Genomic DNA, 20,964 nt, shown 5'->3' with positions numbered 1-20,964 from the left:
GAGCTGTAGTGTGTCTAGTTTTCCAAGGTGAGTTGTGTGCTGTACCATATACTATGACCCCATAGTCTATAATTGGCATTAGCATCTGCAGTGCCCTGCTTGCTTAAGGAGGATTTGTCCCTATAAAGTACACCTAGGTTGGCATAGGTTTTGTATGTCAGGGTATCCATGTCTAACCCAAATGATAAATGGGAGTCAAACCATATACCTAGATACTTAAAATTAGTGACAGGGTCTATAACGGTGTTGGTTATGAACTGTAGCTCAGTCATTGGTAGCTTTAGAAATTTTGCCTTGGTCCCAAATACCATTTTTAGTTTTTTTTTCAGTGTTTAAAATCAGTTTATTTTGGGAATTCCAGTTTTCCAGTGTCAAAAAAATCAGATTGAAGTACATGTCCAAGGTCAGAGAGGCTATGGCTGTGTGCATTCATTGGCATATATGTGTATTGAAGCTCCCCTACAAGTTGTAGTTTGATCATTAATGAAAACTGAAAAGAGTAGGGTACAGCCAGTCCAAAGTTGATTTCTGGGATCCACCTTTATTTTCTATTCTAGAATTTCTGCAGTCGGGTTTAGAAAAAGGATTGAGTATCAACACTGGTAAAGAACAAGTAATGGCTCTATCAGCGCTATTGGATAGACCATGTTTTATTTATTTAGAAAAAATGTTTTACCAGGAACTAATAAAGCTAAAGTAATTGACTTCAATGGATCTAGTCGTGCGCTGCTTCCAAAATCAAACTGCCGTTCCAAAATCCTGTCCCGCCATGGTACCTACCATTTGTCTTAGATGTACTGTATTGTCAAAGGCTCCGTTCAAACCTCTTCTGCAATCTTCAGATATTGACCTTACCCTAAAAACAGTGCTTTTGGTAACTGTTACTTGAGCTTGAATAATTTGCGTGCTACAGACCTTATCAAACAAAGAACTTTGCCTAATTTTTCACCAGGACAAGGTGGTTTTGAGACCAGTACAACAACACAGTATCTTTCTTAGGTCAACTCTCAACCAGGAAGACATACTGCCTTTGTTTTGTCCAAATCCAGTTGGTGACATGGAGAAAGCGCTTCGCACAGACGTGGTGAGATGTCTGAAGTAATATCTTTTTAGATCAGTCATTCAGAAAGTCACACTCATTCTGTCTCCAGTCAGGAGCAAGAAAAGCACAAGCGGCATCCAAGGCAAACCATAGGTCACTGGGTGCGCATCAAACCAATCCCTTGATTAGGGGGGGCTATATTAATGTTGTAAGATTATATTTTTCAGCGTTGACACTACAAGACTACAGTACCTGGAAAGGAGAGGTGTGAGCATTTATATGATCTCCTACAGGTAAAGCGTTTTTTTTCTGTCCATTCTCAGCGGGAGGGTGGGACTTAACCCATTGTTAAGCACTGCCATGAAGACCATACAGGAAATGTCCATTTTAAAAATAAAAAATGCTCTTCAAAAAGCAAGATCCTCTATTCAAGTAAACAAAAAATGAGGACTGCTGCTTTAACGTATACTGCAAAAAACAAAAATGCCCAAAGCTACTTCCATTGTGACAAAAATTCACAGTGCAATATCTATATATCTCTTGTAAAAAGGGTAATTTTGTTTAACCATTTGGCCAAAGCGTCTTAAGCCTGCTGCCACTTACAAGGCATGACCATTAGCAGGTCCTAACACTCACCTGTGTTAAAATTTCTCAGAGCTTACTTCTGCAAAAAAAAATATTCCACTAAAAAAAAAAAAAAAAAAAAAATTGGTACACTGCCAGCTGATTACCCATGATGCTTGCCAGTGTTTCTTTTACAATAAATCTTGAAACATTTGTGAGCTTTCAGAATTATCTGTTGGTGCTGAAAGGTAATTCACGCATTCATAAAACAATCATTTAAGTTGTCTGCCTGAGGAGTTAATTTTGTCGAATGAAATGATCCAATAAAAAGAAATTAATCTGCAGCTTACGTTAGTCTGCAGGGCTACTAATTTGAGCTCTGCAACCCTACCCTGAAAAATAGCAAAGGGATCGTGGGAAGTGGGGAAAAATACTGTAGATTTTCCAGGTTTTAAGAACATATTGATAAAAGATTTCATTTTACTTCACAATGATATATAGTCTATGCAGCCAATGCACCCCCATGCAGGTCCTTCAACACTTCAAAGGATCATCAAGGTAAAGCATCAGTTTGTGCTTTGATTCAAAAATAGTCTTTAATATCAATATATATTTTGAAACTGCTGAAGGAGTAGTTGAATGTAAAGAACTACAAAAGAAATTGCTGCCGTGCGCTCAAAGGCAGATGGAAGAAAGTGCTGTGTATAATCTTCAACAGGATCGGGGGGAGGATATACAAGACACTTGATGGTGTCACATATAATAATAATAATAATATGTTCTTGTATAGCGCTGCTAGTTTTTACGTAGCGCTTTACAGAGACATTTTGCAGGCACAGGTCCCTGCCCTGTGGAGCTTACAATCTATGTTGTTGGTGCCTGAGGCTCCCCTGCTTCAAACTCTGTGCCAGTCAGTGTCTTTACTCACTGAGCCGCTCCTTCTCCCATTATGTGAAGCAATTCCCATGGGGAGGGGGTGGGGTAGGGAAAAGATAGGGCATGTAATGTCCTCTTACCCTAATAGATGTACACTAGTATCCTCCTCCGTTGGGATTATATGCAGCAATCTGACGGAACAGCTAATGTTGTCGGGCTGGAGAGTAGGGAATCACCTCTTGCCTCTCCACTCGCATCCCGCATCAAACTCCTGCTCCTGTCCTCCGCGGTCAGGTTGCACTGCACGTCCGCAGTGGAGACTCCTCCTCCTCCTTCTCTACTGGTGCCACCGAAGACCAAAGGTATACTATGGAGAAAGAATGGCTCCAGGGCACTCACAGGCGATTCTTGTATCCTCAAAGTTGAAAGAAAAACTCGGGTCCCAGAGTAAAGTGATGATGAATCAAATTTATTGCAGCATACAAAAAAGGGTGAACAGATAAATTCTCCTTGGAGGATCGCCTGTGAGTGCCCTGGAGCCATTCTTTCTCTAATGTAAAGAACTACCTTTGGAGTGGGTAAACACTGTTCAAATTGATTTGTTAGCTCTCCTTGTAACTTTGGGCAAGTCCTTTTTGCTCCCTGGGCCTCGCACACTAATATTATATTATAAGCAAGGATTAAATGTGCCTTCAGAATTCTATGTACAGGTAGTCCTCGTTTTACAACGCTTCGCTTTACAACGAATGGCTTATCCAGCGCTATGCAATGCATACCTATATTAATTTTTACAACGCCAAAATGGCTTATCCAACGCTCTTACGACGCTTAGCAACGTTGTGTATGTGTGTATATATATACACATTCACATAAACAACGTTGCAAAGCGTCGTAAGAGCGTGTATATATAATATTATACTATATAATATTATATTATACTATATAATATATTATTTATTATGTTATATTATATATATATAATACAGTATATACACTATATAATTTATGTGTGTGCTGCATATCTTATTGCCTGCATAAAATATTTGGTGTATTTTAGTGTTAAAAATGCCTTCAGGAACGGAACCTTTCATTTAAACAGTGTTCCTATGGGAAAATGTGTTTCGATTTACAACGTTTCGCTATCCAACGCCATTTTGAGTAACGCATTATGTCGGATAACCGAGGACTGCCTGTACAGATCTGTATACATTGTCTGCTGAAATGGAAAAAATAACCTGGCGCTTAAAAAGTGCTTGAGTGATGAAAGTGTTAATAGGTGACTGTTCTAAACCCAATTAATAGAATTTACCTCCAAATTCTAGTGACAGATTGGTATAGAAAAAAACTTGGTGCTCTTAAAATGAAGTGCAAATATATGTGCAAAATACAATAAATATTGCATATAATGCAGTGATGTTCAAGAAGATTTAAACCCATATATTCTTTACAATTGTTAGTGCAAATAAGGTGAAAGGTGCATAAGAGTTCTATGTGGAAAATATATATATTCTTTTCAACCATAAACTGCTTGGAAGTTTTTGCTCATATGGTAACTGTAGTGGACTTCAATCTTCCTCCCAGGGTCATAGGAGACAAAAAGGAAAATGGATCCAATGGTGCAGATAGAAACTAATATATTGATATACACAAGTACGCTTTAAAATGTACACTTACATTTAAAACTTATGATACAGGAGTGTTAAAGGTTTCTTTGGTGCTGTGGTCCTTCAGAGTCCTAGTTTTCAGCTGTCCCCCTCTCCATGGATCCGATGGACGCAGGGGAGCGCCGGCTTGCTCTCTCAGCAGTCATTTCCTGGTCTATGACGTCACGGAGTCGCATCTCGCAATACTTGTGGTTAAACTTCTATAACTGCTCTGCGGATCTCCAGGGCACCTCTAACACGTCTCCTCACAATGACAGGCTCTCCAACAACGCGTTTCGCCCGATGGTTTTGTCAGGAGTTCCTTACTGTCTGTCATTTGTTGTTTAAATTCCCTTTAAATAATCACTTTTTAATGAAAAAATATCTATACTTAATCTCAAATAGTTAAAAGATTTACAGGAACTGAATGATATTTATAAAAAAAGTTATACACATCTCTCCAGTAATTACATATTCAATTTAAACAACATTATAAAATAAATAGATTTGCAGATCATAAACACTTCATTATCTGAATTAAAAATTTTAATATACACAGTAAAATGTTTTAATCTTCAATTAACAACTATCTACTCTCAAACAGAATTGGTGATATGATCTACAAAAGAATTGTGAAAATGTTATGATATACATAAAAAACAAGTGACTGACAATTGGAATATATTTAAAATTGTAAATTTCCATGTTACCCTAATGATTTGATACATAACAATGAGTCCATATATAATGGATGACTCACGGTGCAACAATTGCAGATGAAAAGAGAAAAGACAGGTATTAATATAGAATCATTATACATATAAAATTTTGAATTTAACATTTAAAAAGCACTGTGAACTTAAAAAGACCAGGTATCCAATTTTGCATTCAACCCATCTGGCATTAAAGTTTTCAACTTAAAAATCCATTGTTTCTCTTAGGGAGAGGATCTTAACTGTCCCCTCCTCTCCATTTAGTATTACTCATTCAATCACCCTATGTTTTAGATTTGGGGTATTGCTTCCATGTTCCAGGCTAAAATGTTTGGACACACTCTGCGTTTGCAATTGTTGTCTTATATTGCCTATGTGCTCCAGTATGCGGACATGCACTGGTTTTGTGGTGCGCCCAGCATACTGGAACCCACACAGACATTCCAATAAATAACATTTTTAGATTTACAATTGGCAAATTGTTCATTCTTTAATATTTCACCTGTCCTGGAAGATTTAAAATAAAATTTCTCATAAGAGCCATGGTTACAAGCTTTACACGCTAGGTGCAAGTTAATTCTTTATATTATTGGCTATGGAGTTTCCTAAAATTGGATCTTCTTTTTTTTTTTTTTTTTTTTTAAATTGACCATTGTTTTTCTAACACTTGTTTGATCTTTTCAGCATCATTGTTATCTTTTGTAATAAAAGTAGCCTTAAAATCCATTGTAACATGTTACTAAAATGTAGCTGTCCTGTATTCTTTCAAATGGATAAAACCTCTAATGTATCTTTTAAATATGATTTTATCTTGACAACATGCTTTTATAAATAAATGTCGATATATTCAGACAAATTGGAAGTAAAGGAATCTATGCCTGATATTATGGGTCTTCCTTTGGGGTCTGTTATGCTCGCGTGAATTTTTGGTAAAAAATTAAATACCGGAATTATTGTTTTCTTGCTCCATAAATAATCTAATTCTGATTTGATTTAAACACCCTTCACTTTCCCCTCCATTAAGAGCATTTCCAATTCTTCTAAAAAATCCAAAGTGGTGTCTTTTGATAACTTGGTATATGTGTTGGTATCCCTTAAAATTCTACTAGCTTCTTTAAGATAAAACTCGGTGTCCATAATAACTATTCAAATTTGAGCTTTTTAAATTTGAGTGCGTATATTCATCATTAGAAATATTTCTTGTATTAGTACCCACTACGTCCCTAGTGGTGGCATCGTTATTCAAGAATAACCTCTTTAAGGTTAATTTCCATAGGAATCTGTATGCATCTAAGAACAAGTTAAAATTATTAGGGCCTTTTGCAGGTGCAAAATTTAACCCTTTTGCCAGAAGACTGGAACTAGTTCTGAGCTGCGAAATGGGGCCAATACAGTTAAGGTAAAGGGGAAACATGGCATTGAGGTGACCAACAATTAACCCCTTCCTCCTCACCAAGGTTTAGGGGTAACAAGCCGGGTCTGAGACCTTTATTATTGGCCTGGTTAACCCCTTCACCACCACAACTGGCTCTCTAGATCGCACTCTATGTAAGTTTATATCACAACCTGCATATACATAAACATGCTCTAATATTTACAAACGTGCTCATGTAATAGTGAACAGGCTCAATTATAAATGGAAAACTACAGTATATAAATTATACCCCGATGAAGGTCCCTTTTTGTGGTCGCCAAATGTTACCGATAATGTTTAGCCTTATCCAGAAATAGATGGATGTATAGGGTATTCATCTATAAAAGTATTGTTGGCTTATAAGAATTAATATAATTACAGTATGTGGCAAACTATTATTTAGGGAGATGAATGTGTAGATATGGGTTCCAATAGGAAACACATGCACATCCTGGTTTATGAGAGTTGTGACACAACAGATTCGATTCAATTATGTAAACAATATATACAGTTGTGTGAAAAAGAAAGTACACCCTCTTTGAATTCCATGGTTTTACATATCAGGACATAATAACAATCATCTGTTCCTTAGCAGGTCTAAAAATTTAAATTAGGTAAATACAACCTCAGATGAACAACACATGACATTACACCGTGTCATGATTTATTTAACAAAAATAAAGCCAAAATGGAGAAGCCATCTGTGAAAACTAAGTATACCTTATGATTCAATACCTTGAAGAAAGGAAAGACAGGTCTACGGCTTGGAAAGATCTCACCGTCGCCTCTCAAAAGATCGGTTACATCTGTGCACCACCCACATCACTTCCAGATCCTTGCTTACTGGCCTTGGTCCCGTCTCCGATCGACTCAATGTGTTTCACTTAAAGCTTTGTCATGGCCTTCTATAGTGCAAGAAATTGAGATGAAAGTGCGGGGCACTATCAATGCAGAAATCCAAAAAATAAAAATTATGTTTAATGGGTCATCATTAAAAGGGGAGGTTACAGTCCACCTTCGCGTTTCATGCTGTAGCGCTACGGCGTGAAACGCGTAGTTTGACTGCAACCTCCACTTTTATTGACGCATTAAATATCTTTTTTTTATTGGAACGCACTTTTATTTATTCATTTTTTTGATTTCTGCATTTGTAGTAGACCGCACTTTTATCTCTATTTCTTGCTTCTTCACCTGGCGGATTTGCTGACAGGATGGTCAGACTCATCAACATTTGGGTGAGTTTCCTGTGATCAGTCCATTATTTTTCCAGTTATTATAAGGCTGGGGGAAGACTGGGATGATTGAGTGAGTCCTAAACGCTGCTCTTTCTGGACACTGGGTGTGTTAGCCTTCATTGTATTTACTAATGGGATAGCTCCAGGCAGTCGTTGGCTTCCTTCTACATGCCTTTATATACTGTACATGTGACTGCACTTCCTCATAGGAACTTCTTGATAAGAGATCAGCAAATTCAATATACATATACTGGGCACCATACCCCTTCTGGACTACAGTATGTCTTGTATAGGGCAGTCAGATAAGCAGCCTTATATACCCCTCTCTCTTAATTAGCCCTATTCTTTTTGTATCAATTTAAAGGTAAATACACACATAATAGGAAGCCAGAAAAGGGGAGAGGGAAATTAAAAAAAAATAAACTCCATAAAATGCAGATTACACACCTTGCCTTTCAGTTACAGATTTGAACATCAGACTTTCACAGACGTTATTAAAAAGTCTGGTGCTTAAATCTGTAACTGAAAGCCAAGATATATGTATTCTATATTTTATTGAGTTTGTTTTTTTCACCTCCCCTTTTTCTGGATTCCTATTATGTATGTACTGTATTTGCCATTATATACAGTAGATACTAAGAGAATAGGGCCAATTGGGAAAGAGGGGTATATAAGGTAGCTTATCAGACTTCCACAAAAAGCTTTGTCGGGAGTCTTCTATAGACAACACGTAGTCGCTGATCGGAGTATGATGTACTCCTTTTCTATACATACATATCTAGACTGGTAGCACGATTGGTCTCTCTCCGTTTTCACTTTGGGAGAATTGGGGATCATGTGAAATGCTGTTCCCAGAAGCTGTATTTTATCTCTGAGGGGCTCTAACATAAGATTACCATTTCAAATAAGTCCCAGATGTGCCTTTAACCCTTTGGGGCCATGTGAATGTGATATCATTAGAGTTCTACTCAATTTGCATTAGTCATTTAGGACCACTACACTATATTGTTTTCTTATTCTCCTTTTCAGTTGAGATTCCCCACTCCCCATTGTACAAGACAACTGCTAGAAAGTAAATGATTAGGGTTTATTAAAGCTTGCAGTTAGATATTAATTATTTGAGGTAAGCTTTGCATTTTAATTAACAATGCTTAAATTACTAGCGTTTTGTAATGTGTGTGTGAACAGTGCTCACAATAACCTTTTCAATATTAAGGCATTGGACAAAGGAGAAGCAATCACATTAAATGAAATTAAAAAGCAACCAAATATAATAATTAAGAATAAAAGCACACAATATCACAGCGCATGTATCAATATTTAGCATAGAAAATTTAATATTTAGAAGATTTCTTGGGCATGTTATATGGTGCAAAGTATTAACCTTTACAGCCCTTCTGATGTTCCCTGAATGTGACAAGGAGTGGCACTCCGGCAACCTTTGTGATGGTCAAGGGGAGAATGCTTTCACCACTCTAATGTAGCTGTAAACTTAATCACAACAGAAATGGAGCTCCAGAATCATTCTTGTCACCACAAGCATTCACGTGGTTGTGATTCCGGAAGTCCTGTGGCACTTATGGCTTCTGGAAGCAAAAAGGTTTCAGAAGTATTTTTTTTTTCTTAAACCCCCAATTTGCAATTCCCCCATATGCTCTTGCTCAACTGCTATTTTAATGATTTGTCCATTTCCTTCAGTTATAATATTACAATCAAATCTCCATTTGTTGGCAGATATGTGTGGCAAGCCTTTGTGTGTTAAGCCAGCTCTGAACAGTCTGTTTCTGATTGCCAGGGTCTTCTACTTATTAATTAGTACCTTATACAACTACATTCCATACACAGTCACCCATCACACACCAGCCCCCACCTTAATCTTCTACTTCTTTTTTTTTTTTTTTAAACATAGTTTGTGCCGGTGCAGTGCAAAGCATGCTTTTTCCTGTCTAGCACAATGTAAAGGTCATTAGCTATTTTCCTGACAACAAAGCAACACCTATAATTACTAAACTCACCAGGGTGACTCTGTACACAATATGATATGACATTCAACTTGTACTTTATACTTGATACAACATACCCAACATAATACCTTTGAATTTTCTGAGTTGATAGAAAACATAAGTGATTTTTTGTAAAGCATGTTTCTTCACTAGCTGTCATGGCAATTGGAGAAGGGTTCACCACTTAGTACAGTGTTTATTTACCTTGGCATAGGGGCAGAAATGAGCGCAAACAATGTTGCGGGGGTGGGGTTGACCCGCCTTTTGTCAGGTGTATTACAATGAAAAAAACCGAAAGTTCCCTTTATACACTAAAATTCCTGCTGCAAGGGTCGTGAACCAAGACTTTAATGAATAAAAACACTACCTTCATTGTGCATCACAGAAACTGTGCATAAACTGGCATCCTCTTCAGACTTATAGCTAGCACAAAAATAACCAAACGGAAGAGGAATACTTCCTAATATGTACAATTTATACAATACAAACAGCAAAAACAGTGAATAAAATGTATTAAAAATTGGGTAAAATCGAAGCAAATGCTGTAACATGTACTGTATATATTGTAATGTGGTTGTTTGGATCGTATACAGCTTTTATATTCAAAGATGCTCTGTTTTACTGGTCGTGACGTCTGGCCAACATAACCCATGCCGTAAAGGCGTTACAGTAAATAAATTATGGATTTGCTGTCATAGGTAGCAAAGCGTTTTAGTTTAGTATTGGTGCCTTTAGAGCAGTGTTTCCCAACTCCAGTCCTCAGGGACTGCTCCAGCACAGGTGGCTCAGTCAAAATGACTGAGACGCTGACTGAGCCACCTGTGCTTGTGCAGGGATATCCTTAAGACCTGACCTGTTAGGGTTCCCTGAGGACTGGAGTTGGGAAACTGCTTTAGAGTGATGTTACTGCACCCTGGTATTGCAGTTCCTCAAGGATAGAATAGCTTGCCCTAAAGGTTTTGGGTTTTTTTTTAAGCCAGTCCTAAAGTATTTTCCCCATTCCTAACTTTCCATCTGAGTACTTAAGTTAACTGTGATGTTCTGGAAATGGAGAAATTCCATCCCCTGGTATGGATAACAAGTACAGATGCATTTGTACACCATCTGCCTTTACCCATGGGGATAGTTCCAGAACCATCCAGTAAGTTATATTTTGTTTGTCCCTCAACTGGAAAAAAAAACCACACTATTTTCCACTTTCCATAATGAACAGGTTTATGGAGCAGTCTGGGATGGAGAGAGCTTGTTAATAGCCACCTCTATAAACACATTCTCATATATGGTCCTACCTCCTGTGGTAGAAGGAAATGTATTTCACAGGTTGTTAGGTGGCACAAGCAGAGTATATTAGTTCACTATAACGTGTTTCAGTGTAAACTGTGAGATTTGTTAGCTGGTAGGAGAAAGCCGATCCAGGAACCATCTACCTTCCCATGACTCCTGTAAGCTGATTTTAAAGTCGGTTGACGGTTCACTCTGTATTGTATTGTATGTCTTTAATTATATAGCGCCATTAATGTACATAGCGCTTCACAGTAGTAATACACGTGGTAATCAAATAAATAACAGATAATATAAATAACAGCCCAGTACCTGTCTCTCATGTGATGTCACCTACAGTATTGCCCCTCATTATGTGGGTCATGTGAGCCTGCTGGAAGCCCACTTACTGCTCTAGGTATCCAGCACTTCATAGTGTTGGCTGCAATTAAGAGTATAATTTGTAGTGACAAAAAAAAAGAGAAAACTGGCGCACAGTCCAATGAAGTGGGTCCCAGGATAACAAAAATAAATATTTATTGATGTGAAAACATCCAACAAACGGAGGAGAGCAACCTCCTATGCGTTTCGAACAGTAGTTCTTTGTCAAGTACTCCTTGACAAAGAACTACTGTTCGAAACGCGTAGGAGGTTGCTCTCCTCCATTTGTTGGATGTTTTCACATCAATAAATATTTATTTTTGTTATCCTGGGACCCACTTCATTGGACTGTGCGCCAGTTTTCTCTTTTTTCTGCAATTAAGAGTATACCCTGCTGGAAGTTTCACTTACATATGACCCACTTATACATTTTTCAGATGCTACAGGTCTAATTAGTAGGACGATAAACAGTTGCATTTGTTCATATAGGTCCCACAAATTGGTTGATTTTTATATTGGGCTCCATCACGAAACCTAATGCTAGTAGCATATTTAAGCGGTTATATCTGGGTGATTTATTTAAAACGTTTTCTTATTTAAACTGTAAACATGGCAAGCCGACACTTGAAAGGGGTTTTATTTCATCTGCCTCCCTTCATCTGATATCTGTTTTGTTCAGTAAGTGCTTGCGTAGCCAGAGCTTCCACACTCCAACTCCTATTCTCTATATGGGCTCTCTAATAAGTACTGTACAGGGTGGGATAAGCGTAAAGAAAACGGCTGACAAGCACTTTCCCATTCAGACGTCCTTAACAGATTCAGCTTGTAATTCATTTTATGCAACCAATCCTTTGCTATTGGCATGGTTAGAACTTGTTAGGGAGGCCAATTAGAATGGGTTTTCTTCTGTCTGACTACATTTCTGCTAACGCCAACTCTCTTCTGTAACAAAACTGTAATTTCCCTTTACACTGAAATGACAGACGGAACCGGGGGGGGGGGGGGGGGCGGATATAATGAATTTGGCTATGAATCCCAATTGGAGGTCAATGTTAGCTTAGATATAAAGTGTGACCTTTGGTTGTGATGTTTGCCTAGTTTTAACAGTTGAATTAAGTCTTCTATAATTTTACCTGTAATCCTGCTTCATGTTGTTATGTTCTTGCACTTCAGGTTTTCATGTAGCTATCGTTACAAACAGTTTGGTCTTTGTCTTGATATGGTTAGCACTAAGCTTTTGAAGGCCTACATTCCTTGAAGTAGAGGTAGCATGATGCTACCCAGCTTCTTTGTCTCATCCTTTAATTTTGTATTACATTATGGCAATGAAGATATACAGCAGTCGACCACAGTAGTCTGTTGGTCTACAGTGAACCATAGTTTGTTAGGTACTTGTCTAACAAGTCAATATTTAATTCTGGGAGTGATCAGTTCCTAAAATTAATATCCTGTAGGATTGATCTACCCCTGTATTTTACGTTCTGTGTAATCTATTAATACTCACAAGATCTCGTGCGTCAAAGGCTGCCGCCTCTGTCTTTTTAAGAAAGTTGTGCTACCACTAACCAATTAAAAAAAGTCTTCATATTTTTATTTTTCATTTTTTTAAGTTACTAATTAGAGAAAGGTCACCTTTAATTTATTATTTATAAAAATGTTTTATAAAGTAATACATTGAGTTACCTCTGGTTTTCAAGTATGTCCTGGGCACAGAGTTATCATGACAGATACATGGATACTTTAGGTGAATAGGGTTATACATTTTGTATAAAGACATTGCATGAACAGTTTAACATATTTTATCTTTTAGGTGTAAGACACTGTTGCATACCAGATTCAAGTTTTAGTTTTGAAAGAACTTAGACTAGTGGTGGCTTTGAGTGTCTCCGGTAGATTGTTCCAGTTTTGTGGTGCACGGTAAGAGAAGGTGCGGCCGGATACTTTGTTGAACCTTGGGACTGCAAACAATCGTTTGAAGTCAGATCTCGGATGATACGTGCTGCATGTGGTAGGGGTGAGGAGCTTGTTCAGATAGGCGGGTAGCTTGGCCAGAAAGTGTTTGAAGCCAACCTTAGATTTTTAATTTAAAAAAATCCACTCATAGTATATTATAGACCACATAATGTGTTTTGGGTATAAACCATCATTCAAATTAAAATTTGACATCACAAGAAAAATGTTAATTCTCTTTGTATTTCTACACCATAGTTGCATTTCAACTTATTTAAAGCAGCGCATTGCTTTACAGATTCAATGATGACAAGCTAGTTTTTTATGTTAAGTTCTGAAATGTGATTATGACAATGTCAAAGTAGCCTGCTGTATATCACAAATCGTAGATACAACATTTAGTCGTCTTATATTTAACCATTTTTTTTTATGTTTTGAAATGTCAAGATGACTGTACCACCCAATGATATGAAAAAATAAAACAAAATGAGTATTCAGCTTTTATTTTCAATGATGGGCTCATTCTAAAGAAAATAAAACATGTTTGTTGGCAAAATCAATTACCCTGAACACTCTGCTCTACTGTATGCAGTTTTGACAAGAGGTTTCAGTATATTTGATCAAAACCTGGTTTGAACCACAGAATTAAACAACATGCTGTAAGAAGTGAGCATAAAAACTGTATTATTTTTGTACAGTATATTCAATATATATATTTATTTTTTTTAAAACTGGTAAATCTTCGAGCAGGCAGTCTCAAACCTGTCTTAAGTGCCTTGAGCCAGACCAGGTTTTTGGGGTAACTAAGCAATAGCACTCATACACTTTAATGTGGTTTAAGCTCATTCACCTGCATATAAATGCACTCTTCAAACTGTAAACTGGGTGAAGCTAGTTGTCCCGGAGGATAGTTTTTTGGACCACTAATTTAACACTAGTCGTAACAAGTTTATCACATTAGGATGCCTCAGACATGCCCGTAGGATTACACAAATTATGATACAATCTTAAGGTATTATCGTTTAGTAGTTAATAAATTGCAAATATCCTTTTATTCTATCATATCATAAATCATTGAAAATCAAACATTTACGATCAGGGCCGGATTAATACCTTTCAGAGGACCTAAGCGCTGAAAAGATTACGTTGCCCCACATATGTAATTTAACATAAAAACAAGACTAAACCGTAAAATGTGTATTTTTCGAAGTGACCTAAAATTTATATATATGCTGAAATTAAAATAGCAATTTTTTTATTTTTTTTGCAATTTCAATAGCTGCGTCAGTTTGGATTTACCAAAAATATATACAGAATGCATAAATATTTGGCATTATTTTACCAATGCTTTTTTTAAGTTACTAATAAAACAGAATAATACTTATATTTGCTTTGAAAATAATTGCAGTATTGAAAATTAGACAAAAGTTTTGTACATAGGAAATACCGCATTTTGAAACAAATTCTTAGTAGAGGGATTCTTACCTTTTCTATGGCTTGTCGCCCAAAACCACACCAAAATGAGATTAAGCGCTAAATGTGGGGTTACGCAAATCCATGCATTGGCCGCGTAGTAGGGATGCAGCAATGAGCCATAGAGGATTAACATATAAAATGGCGTCGGTCTTGACATCCAACGATGAAAATGAGGATGATATTAAAAATGGCAGATGTTGCAACTATTATGACCTACTAATCAAGACGTACAAGTTTCATGCTTAATATTCGATTAAAAAAAAAGCTCAACTTTTTTGCATGCTGGGCCAAAGTTGTCCACAAAGGGCCAATGTTACCACAGTTTTCGGTTTATATAATATATAAGAGAAAAATAAATGAATCAAGTATATGTAATTCAGAAAAAGATATCAATAATTAAACATTGCATCACATGACAGAATCTGATTTCCTCGCATTATTTCGATCTATGTTAGTAGTACACCACCTGGTTTAGGTGGGGATAAGTTATAAAAGAGAACAGAAAAATGGGGAAAGAGTATACAGTATAATGGAGTGTAAGAAAAGCAAACCGTTTTGATTTTTCCCATGGTGACTTCATCAATGCTTTTTTTTTTTTAAATATCAAATTCTTAAAAAAAAAAAAAAAACTTTTTTTTTTGTGGTGCCCCTGCACCCTAAGCACATGCTTGGTCAGCCTATTGGGTAATCCGTCCCTGTTTACGATGAAGTAAAACATTTTTTGGCAGTTTTATGAGAATTTTGCCCAAGCAAAATTGTATATATGTTTATATTAATAGTGGGGTTGAAGTTTTGAAAAGGTGTCCATAAAGCATCATCTCACTAGTAAATCTTCTGTTCAGATTTTATCCAGAAATTGGTGATATAAAATACATTTCACTTATCTGCATGTTGAATAACATTTCTTTTAATGAACACATCTTGCTGTTTACTTTCCATGTAGGAAGAAGAGGGAGACTATGGAGACTCACTTGATTTTCGTAGAGGGGGTGATGGCCAACCAAGAAGATCTACCCGACCAACCCAACAGTTTTATCAACCACCAAGAGCACGGAACTGACTGTGGAGGTAACCTTCAAACTTATGGTACAGATGTAGGAAGACTTCTTAACCCCGGTGCCGCGGACAAACAAGCATAAGTCTCAGGCGCCAGGGACTGTCTACCGCGAAGGGGCTATGGGGGGTTGGGGTTGCATACTTCTGAATGGGACCCCCGCAGTGTTAATTCTTCAATGCCACAACCACACCGTAAAATGTGTATTATCATATTACTTCTTTAATAAATATTTTTTCTGAAAAATCCCACAATGATTAAATGATTAAAACAGAAGCAATGTTGTTTTCTTTTCACCATGAATAACAAATTAAATTTAACATTTAAACTGCAGGCAGTAGTATGATGAACAAAGGTGACAATACCTGTAGAAAGCATTCAAGGTTTGTCGGATACATATAATTGATATATTGTGTTTCTGTCTAGCTTCACTGTAGTACCGGAGGTTATTTTTGGACAAACATGTCTAAACACCCTCTTGGTAAAATATACTGGATTTTCTGTCACAACAACCATAAGAAACATAGCACATGCACATGCGTTTAATATTTTAGGATATACTTGATAGTAGTTAAGCTACGGTAGTTATACAGTACCTAAAGGTATTTTGAACTAGTGCTAACAATACATGGAACACTATACAGTACATAGGAGAATGCAGACACAGTGCCGGCCAATTTGGTAAAATATTGATTTAAAACAGGTTTTTGCAGTCGGAAAGATTTTCTAAAATCGGCGTAATAATTCTTGATCATTGCATCTTTGGAATTACTGTTGTATTGTTTCCTCTATAAACCGTGTGCCTCTAACCAGCTTTTATGAAAGCTGTAGATGCTATACAGTATATTGCATGCTAGTATGCTTTTTGTATTTATGTTCTGGTCCTGAATTTGCAAAAGTAGTGAACACGTAAATACTAAATTAAAAAAATGACAAATTGTATACTTCACATGTTGAGTGCTTTATTTTATTGCATTTCAACTCTTAATATGTTGCGAAGTGAGACAGAACTTTAGAGGTTTTTTAATGAGCTGTTTATAGGCTTTATTTGCTTTTTACGCTTATTCGGTGTGATTACACAATGACCAAACAAAATAGTTGAGATAGTGGGTAGATTTTCGTAATATCTTTCATTTTTTTTCTACCAAAGAAACTTTAATATTACTTATTGGTATAAAACAGTGTACAGTTCTGAAGGCCACATTTCCAAAGACACAGAGTAGAAGCAAGGGAATTGTAAGCTGATTATAGAAGCCTCTCCTCTGGGAACACCAGTCACATCAGGGTTTAGGAATAACCATTGCCCTTGCACACGTGAATGCATCTCATTTGCATATGAGTAGAATGTTACTTCAGAAACCAGGTCTGGCTCAGTGTCCTGTATAGAGGTTTGAGATCCATTGTTGTAAGGTTTTAAATAAGATCTGGGAGGGAATGTTTCGGAAGTGAAGCTCCAAAACAGTCATAGGCCCGTATTCTGTAAAGTGCAATAGCTATTGGGCTTTGTAGCATAGTATAGTATGACATTTGGCAGAGTTGATGAAGAAGTACTGTATGAGGAATGTATCTTTTCACTACAAAGTGGAGCAATCCTCCACTGAAAGGAACTTCCCTGAAACATCCCAGTGGAAGTGTTTACAGCAAATACATCAATACAATAAAACATTTAAAGCATATGAGAACCAATGTCACAAGGAAAATAAATGTAACCATACATTGTCAGCCACGGGGCACATGCATGCCTGCCATTAACTTCTATATGTTTGCATACATGAAGCATATGGTTTTGCTTGGGAACAGTAAGCAGTTATAGCTGCAGTTTATATTGTTGAACCCCCCGTACCTGTAACTACATAGGCTGCTTAAAAAGAAAAATATATAGAAGTAAAATACAACAATCCCAGTGTTGCCAAGTGTTTAAAAAGTTGCCACGGGAGACCAGGCCATTTACACCTTTTTTTTACCAGGATCATGCATTGAGCAAAACGAGTTAATGAAATTACATTGTAAATTTAATCACAGGAAAAGGCAAACACACAATGTTACACAAACAAGCAAAAAGACACACTTACTTGGGAATTGGGGTAGAAAAACTATATTTTCCTAGGTGTACGGGATTAGCAATACAAAGCTTACCCTAAAAAGTCTTGGAACTTAAATCAACCTTTAGTTCCAAACGCCATAGCTCCCCCCTCTCTCTAAAGGGCTGGAATTCACTTGGTGCTTAGAATCTTAGAAAACTTTGAGAGGACTTTGAGAGACCTTGGAGAACACTCTATCGCCAATCAGAGAGAAGCTGGTAGACACAATAGGGTTACCTGGAAATCTGAATGAACCAAGGGCAATTTGGCACCTCTGGCCCTGGTTCCCTCAATGCCACCCGCGGTGACAGGCTCCTACCAGTCTGGTGGTATCAATAGAAATGCAAATGGTGTCCATTGATCTGAGGATGTGGATACTTGTCGTTCCCTCCTGTCCAAATGGTCTTAACACCTCAGACACATCCTCTGTGGCTTTTATCTCCACCGTTGGTAGCCCACTGGCTTATTCAGAACACTGGCTCTGAACGTCCCAGCTCATCTCTGTGCAGACACAGATATGTTTTAAAATAAACTGTTCCATAAAATATACACTTTAAAAATATCCTAAGTCTTTTGATTATGGGAAATAGAATAAGAAGCTGCACATTATTTCTTACTAGCCATATTCCCCACATTCTATACAATAAACTTAGGACTGGACTTTTAAAAATCCCCTCACAACCTTGTAGATGATTGGAGTACCCCCAGAACCCCTATACAGATTATGACTGACCTGGGCATTTACTGGGTATCCCCATTAACCTAGGGACACCTCACATCCCTATGCCCCATTTACCTTACTGGGCTGTGCTGAAGCTGGGACCCCTAAGTGTGAGTCGCGCAAGTGTTTTCAAGGGGAAGATATTACCGAGACAATGTGTCTACATGCATCCAGGCATCCTACGTGATTCCGGGTCCATTTTTAGGGGAACTAGCAACTCTGGGCCCTGATTAGATAGACACAATCTGACAACACTTTCTCCGCAATTCCCCCCCCCCCCCCCCCCCCCTGAAACTCATACTACAGCAATCCCTGCTTGCTGGCATCCCGGGAAAGGTAAAAACAAAAAAAATTCTTGTCGCATAATTACAGGTAATGCTTTTACAACAGTTGGGTCCAAGAGCTGACACTCCTGAACCCCAAAACATGGATCAGAGGTAACCAAACGGGCTTACCCTTTATTTGTGAGCCTGGCTACCTCCTCACCATCACAAAAGTAAAGGAAATGTTTGTGGCATTAACATTCTATAACTATTTGTAGAGTCTAATCTTAGCTGTTTTAATTTATTTAACAGATAAATCTTCCATCTGCCACAGAAGAAAGGAATGCTGCAGCAGTTTTCAAAGGAGTGGTATATTTTTTTAAAGAATTGGCCAGCACTGTGGTGCCAATACATGCATTGTGGAAAAAAACAATGAAATGGGAAATGTTGATCTCTAACGATGTAGAAAAACATTTGTCATCATGCGGCAACTGGTTAAAAATAAACATTTGTAAAAGAATGAAGTCCTTTTTTTTTGTTTTTTGTTTTTTTTTTAATCAATTAAACCACAATACACTAAAACACTGACTCTTGAATGTTTTAAAGGTGTATTCTCATTACTATTTGTACTATTTGTACTATTTGTACTATTGTACATGCACATTTACCGTGCTCTGTGTTAAGATTTCTGAAGTAAAGGTATCTCTTCTTGATTGCTAATCTGAGGGGAATTTAATGTGTGTTCTTGGTCAGGTTTGAGAGAACACTAGTGCAAATAGAGCTTGGTGTACTGGCAAAGTCTTGGATAAAGTTCCACCGCACATACTACAGAACATAGTTACATAGTAGATAAGATTGAAAAAAGACATAGGTCCATCAAGTTCAACCTATGCTAAATTTAGACAACAGATACTTTATTTATCCTATATCTATACTTACTTATTGATCCAGGGGAAGGCAAACAAAAAACCCCTTTAAGGGGAAAAATTAATTCCTTCCTGACTCCAAGACTTGGCAATCGGATTAATCCCTGGATCAACATACTTCCCATGTATACTTATTTGGTATATCCCTGTATACCTTTCCCATCTAAAATGATGTCCAACCTTTTTTTGAACAAATCTATTGTATCTGCCATCACAGTCTCCATGGGTAATGAATTCCACATTTTAACTGCCCTTACAGTAAAGAACCCTTTCCTTTGTTGCTGGTGAAATTTCCTTTCCTCCAACCTTAAGGGATGGCCCGAGTCCTTAGTACTGCCCGTGGGATGTATAGTTCTTTTGAAAGCTCCTTGTATTGTCCCCGAATATATTTGTATATAGTTATCATATCCCCTCTTAGACGCCTCTTTTCTAATGTAAATAAATATAATTTAGCTAGCCTCTCATAAGTTAGATTGTCCATCCCCTTTATTAATTTGGTGGCTCTTCTCTGCACTTTCTCTAGTTCCATAATGTCTTTTCTTAGGATTGGTGCCCAAAATTGTACTCCATATTCAAAGTGTGGTCTTACTAGTGCTTTGTAAAGGGGCATAATTATGTTTACTTCCCTTCCATCCATTGCCCGTTTGATGCAAGATAAGATCTTGTTTGCCTTTGCAGCTACTGCATGACATTGGGCACTATTGCTAAGCCTGCAGTCTACAAGCACTCCTAAATCATTCTCCATCAAGGATTCCCCCAATATATGTCCATTTAATTTGTAAGTCGCCTTTATATTCTTGCATCCCAAATGCACAACCTTACATTTATCTGTATTAAACCTCATTTGTCATTTACCTGCCCACGTTTCCAGTCTCTCCAAGTCCTTCTGAAGAGAAATTACATCCTGCTCTGATTCTATTACCTTACACAATTTAGAACAGTGTAACACAAGGTTGCTGCTAACTCACTTCTAACCAGTCTCATGCATGTTATGTGATGTCAACATGACACAACATAACAATTCATTCATGTTACAACACTTCCAACACTTAATGCACAGTTAGAGAAAACAAGTCCAGAATTTTTCTTTCCTTTTATTGTAAAAAATGTTTCTATTTAATTACCCAAAGTCACACATCTTAACTTGTTCATCCTCTTGTTCCCACGCACAACTGAATGAGATTAGTGATGGGTAAGTTTTGATCTTTGGTGAACGTAAATCTGCCTAAAAATGATTGTACTTTTTTACTTAGCATGTGAATTGAAATATAGTATATATTTAAGTCATGCTCAAAGCACTTTAGTCATACCATAACTTTTCACATGAGATTAACCCGGATTAGTGAGAGGTATAGTGCGTGC

General features: G+C 37.2%; 1 protein-coding gene across 1 annotated transcript in view; it reads left to right on the top strand.

Moving 5' to 3' along the window:
* Nucleotides 1–19,200, top strand: part of TDRD3 (tudor domain containing 3) — a 277,196-nt gene extending 257,996 nt beyond the window's left edge. Inside the window, exons 13-14 of the mRNA XM_075591037.1 lie at nt 15,501–15,625; nt 18,989–19,200. Coding sequence (XP_075447152.1) covers nt 15,501–15,617 — 117 coding nt within the window. The 3' untranslated portion in view covers nt 15,618–15,625; nt 18,989–19,200. The remainder of the gene's footprint in view (nt 1–15,500; nt 15,626–18,988) is intronic.
* The last annotated feature ends 1,764 nt before the right edge of the window (nt 19,201–20,964 follow it).

This window comes from Ascaphus truei, chromosome 3 (genome assembly GCF_040206685.1).
Source record: "Ascaphus truei isolate aAscTru1 chromosome 3, aAscTru1.hap1, whole genome shotgun sequence".
NCBI lineage: Eukaryota > Metazoa > Chordata > Amphibia > Anura > Ascaphidae > Ascaphus > Ascaphus truei.
This window is presented reverse-complemented; position numbering and strand designations above follow the sequence as displayed.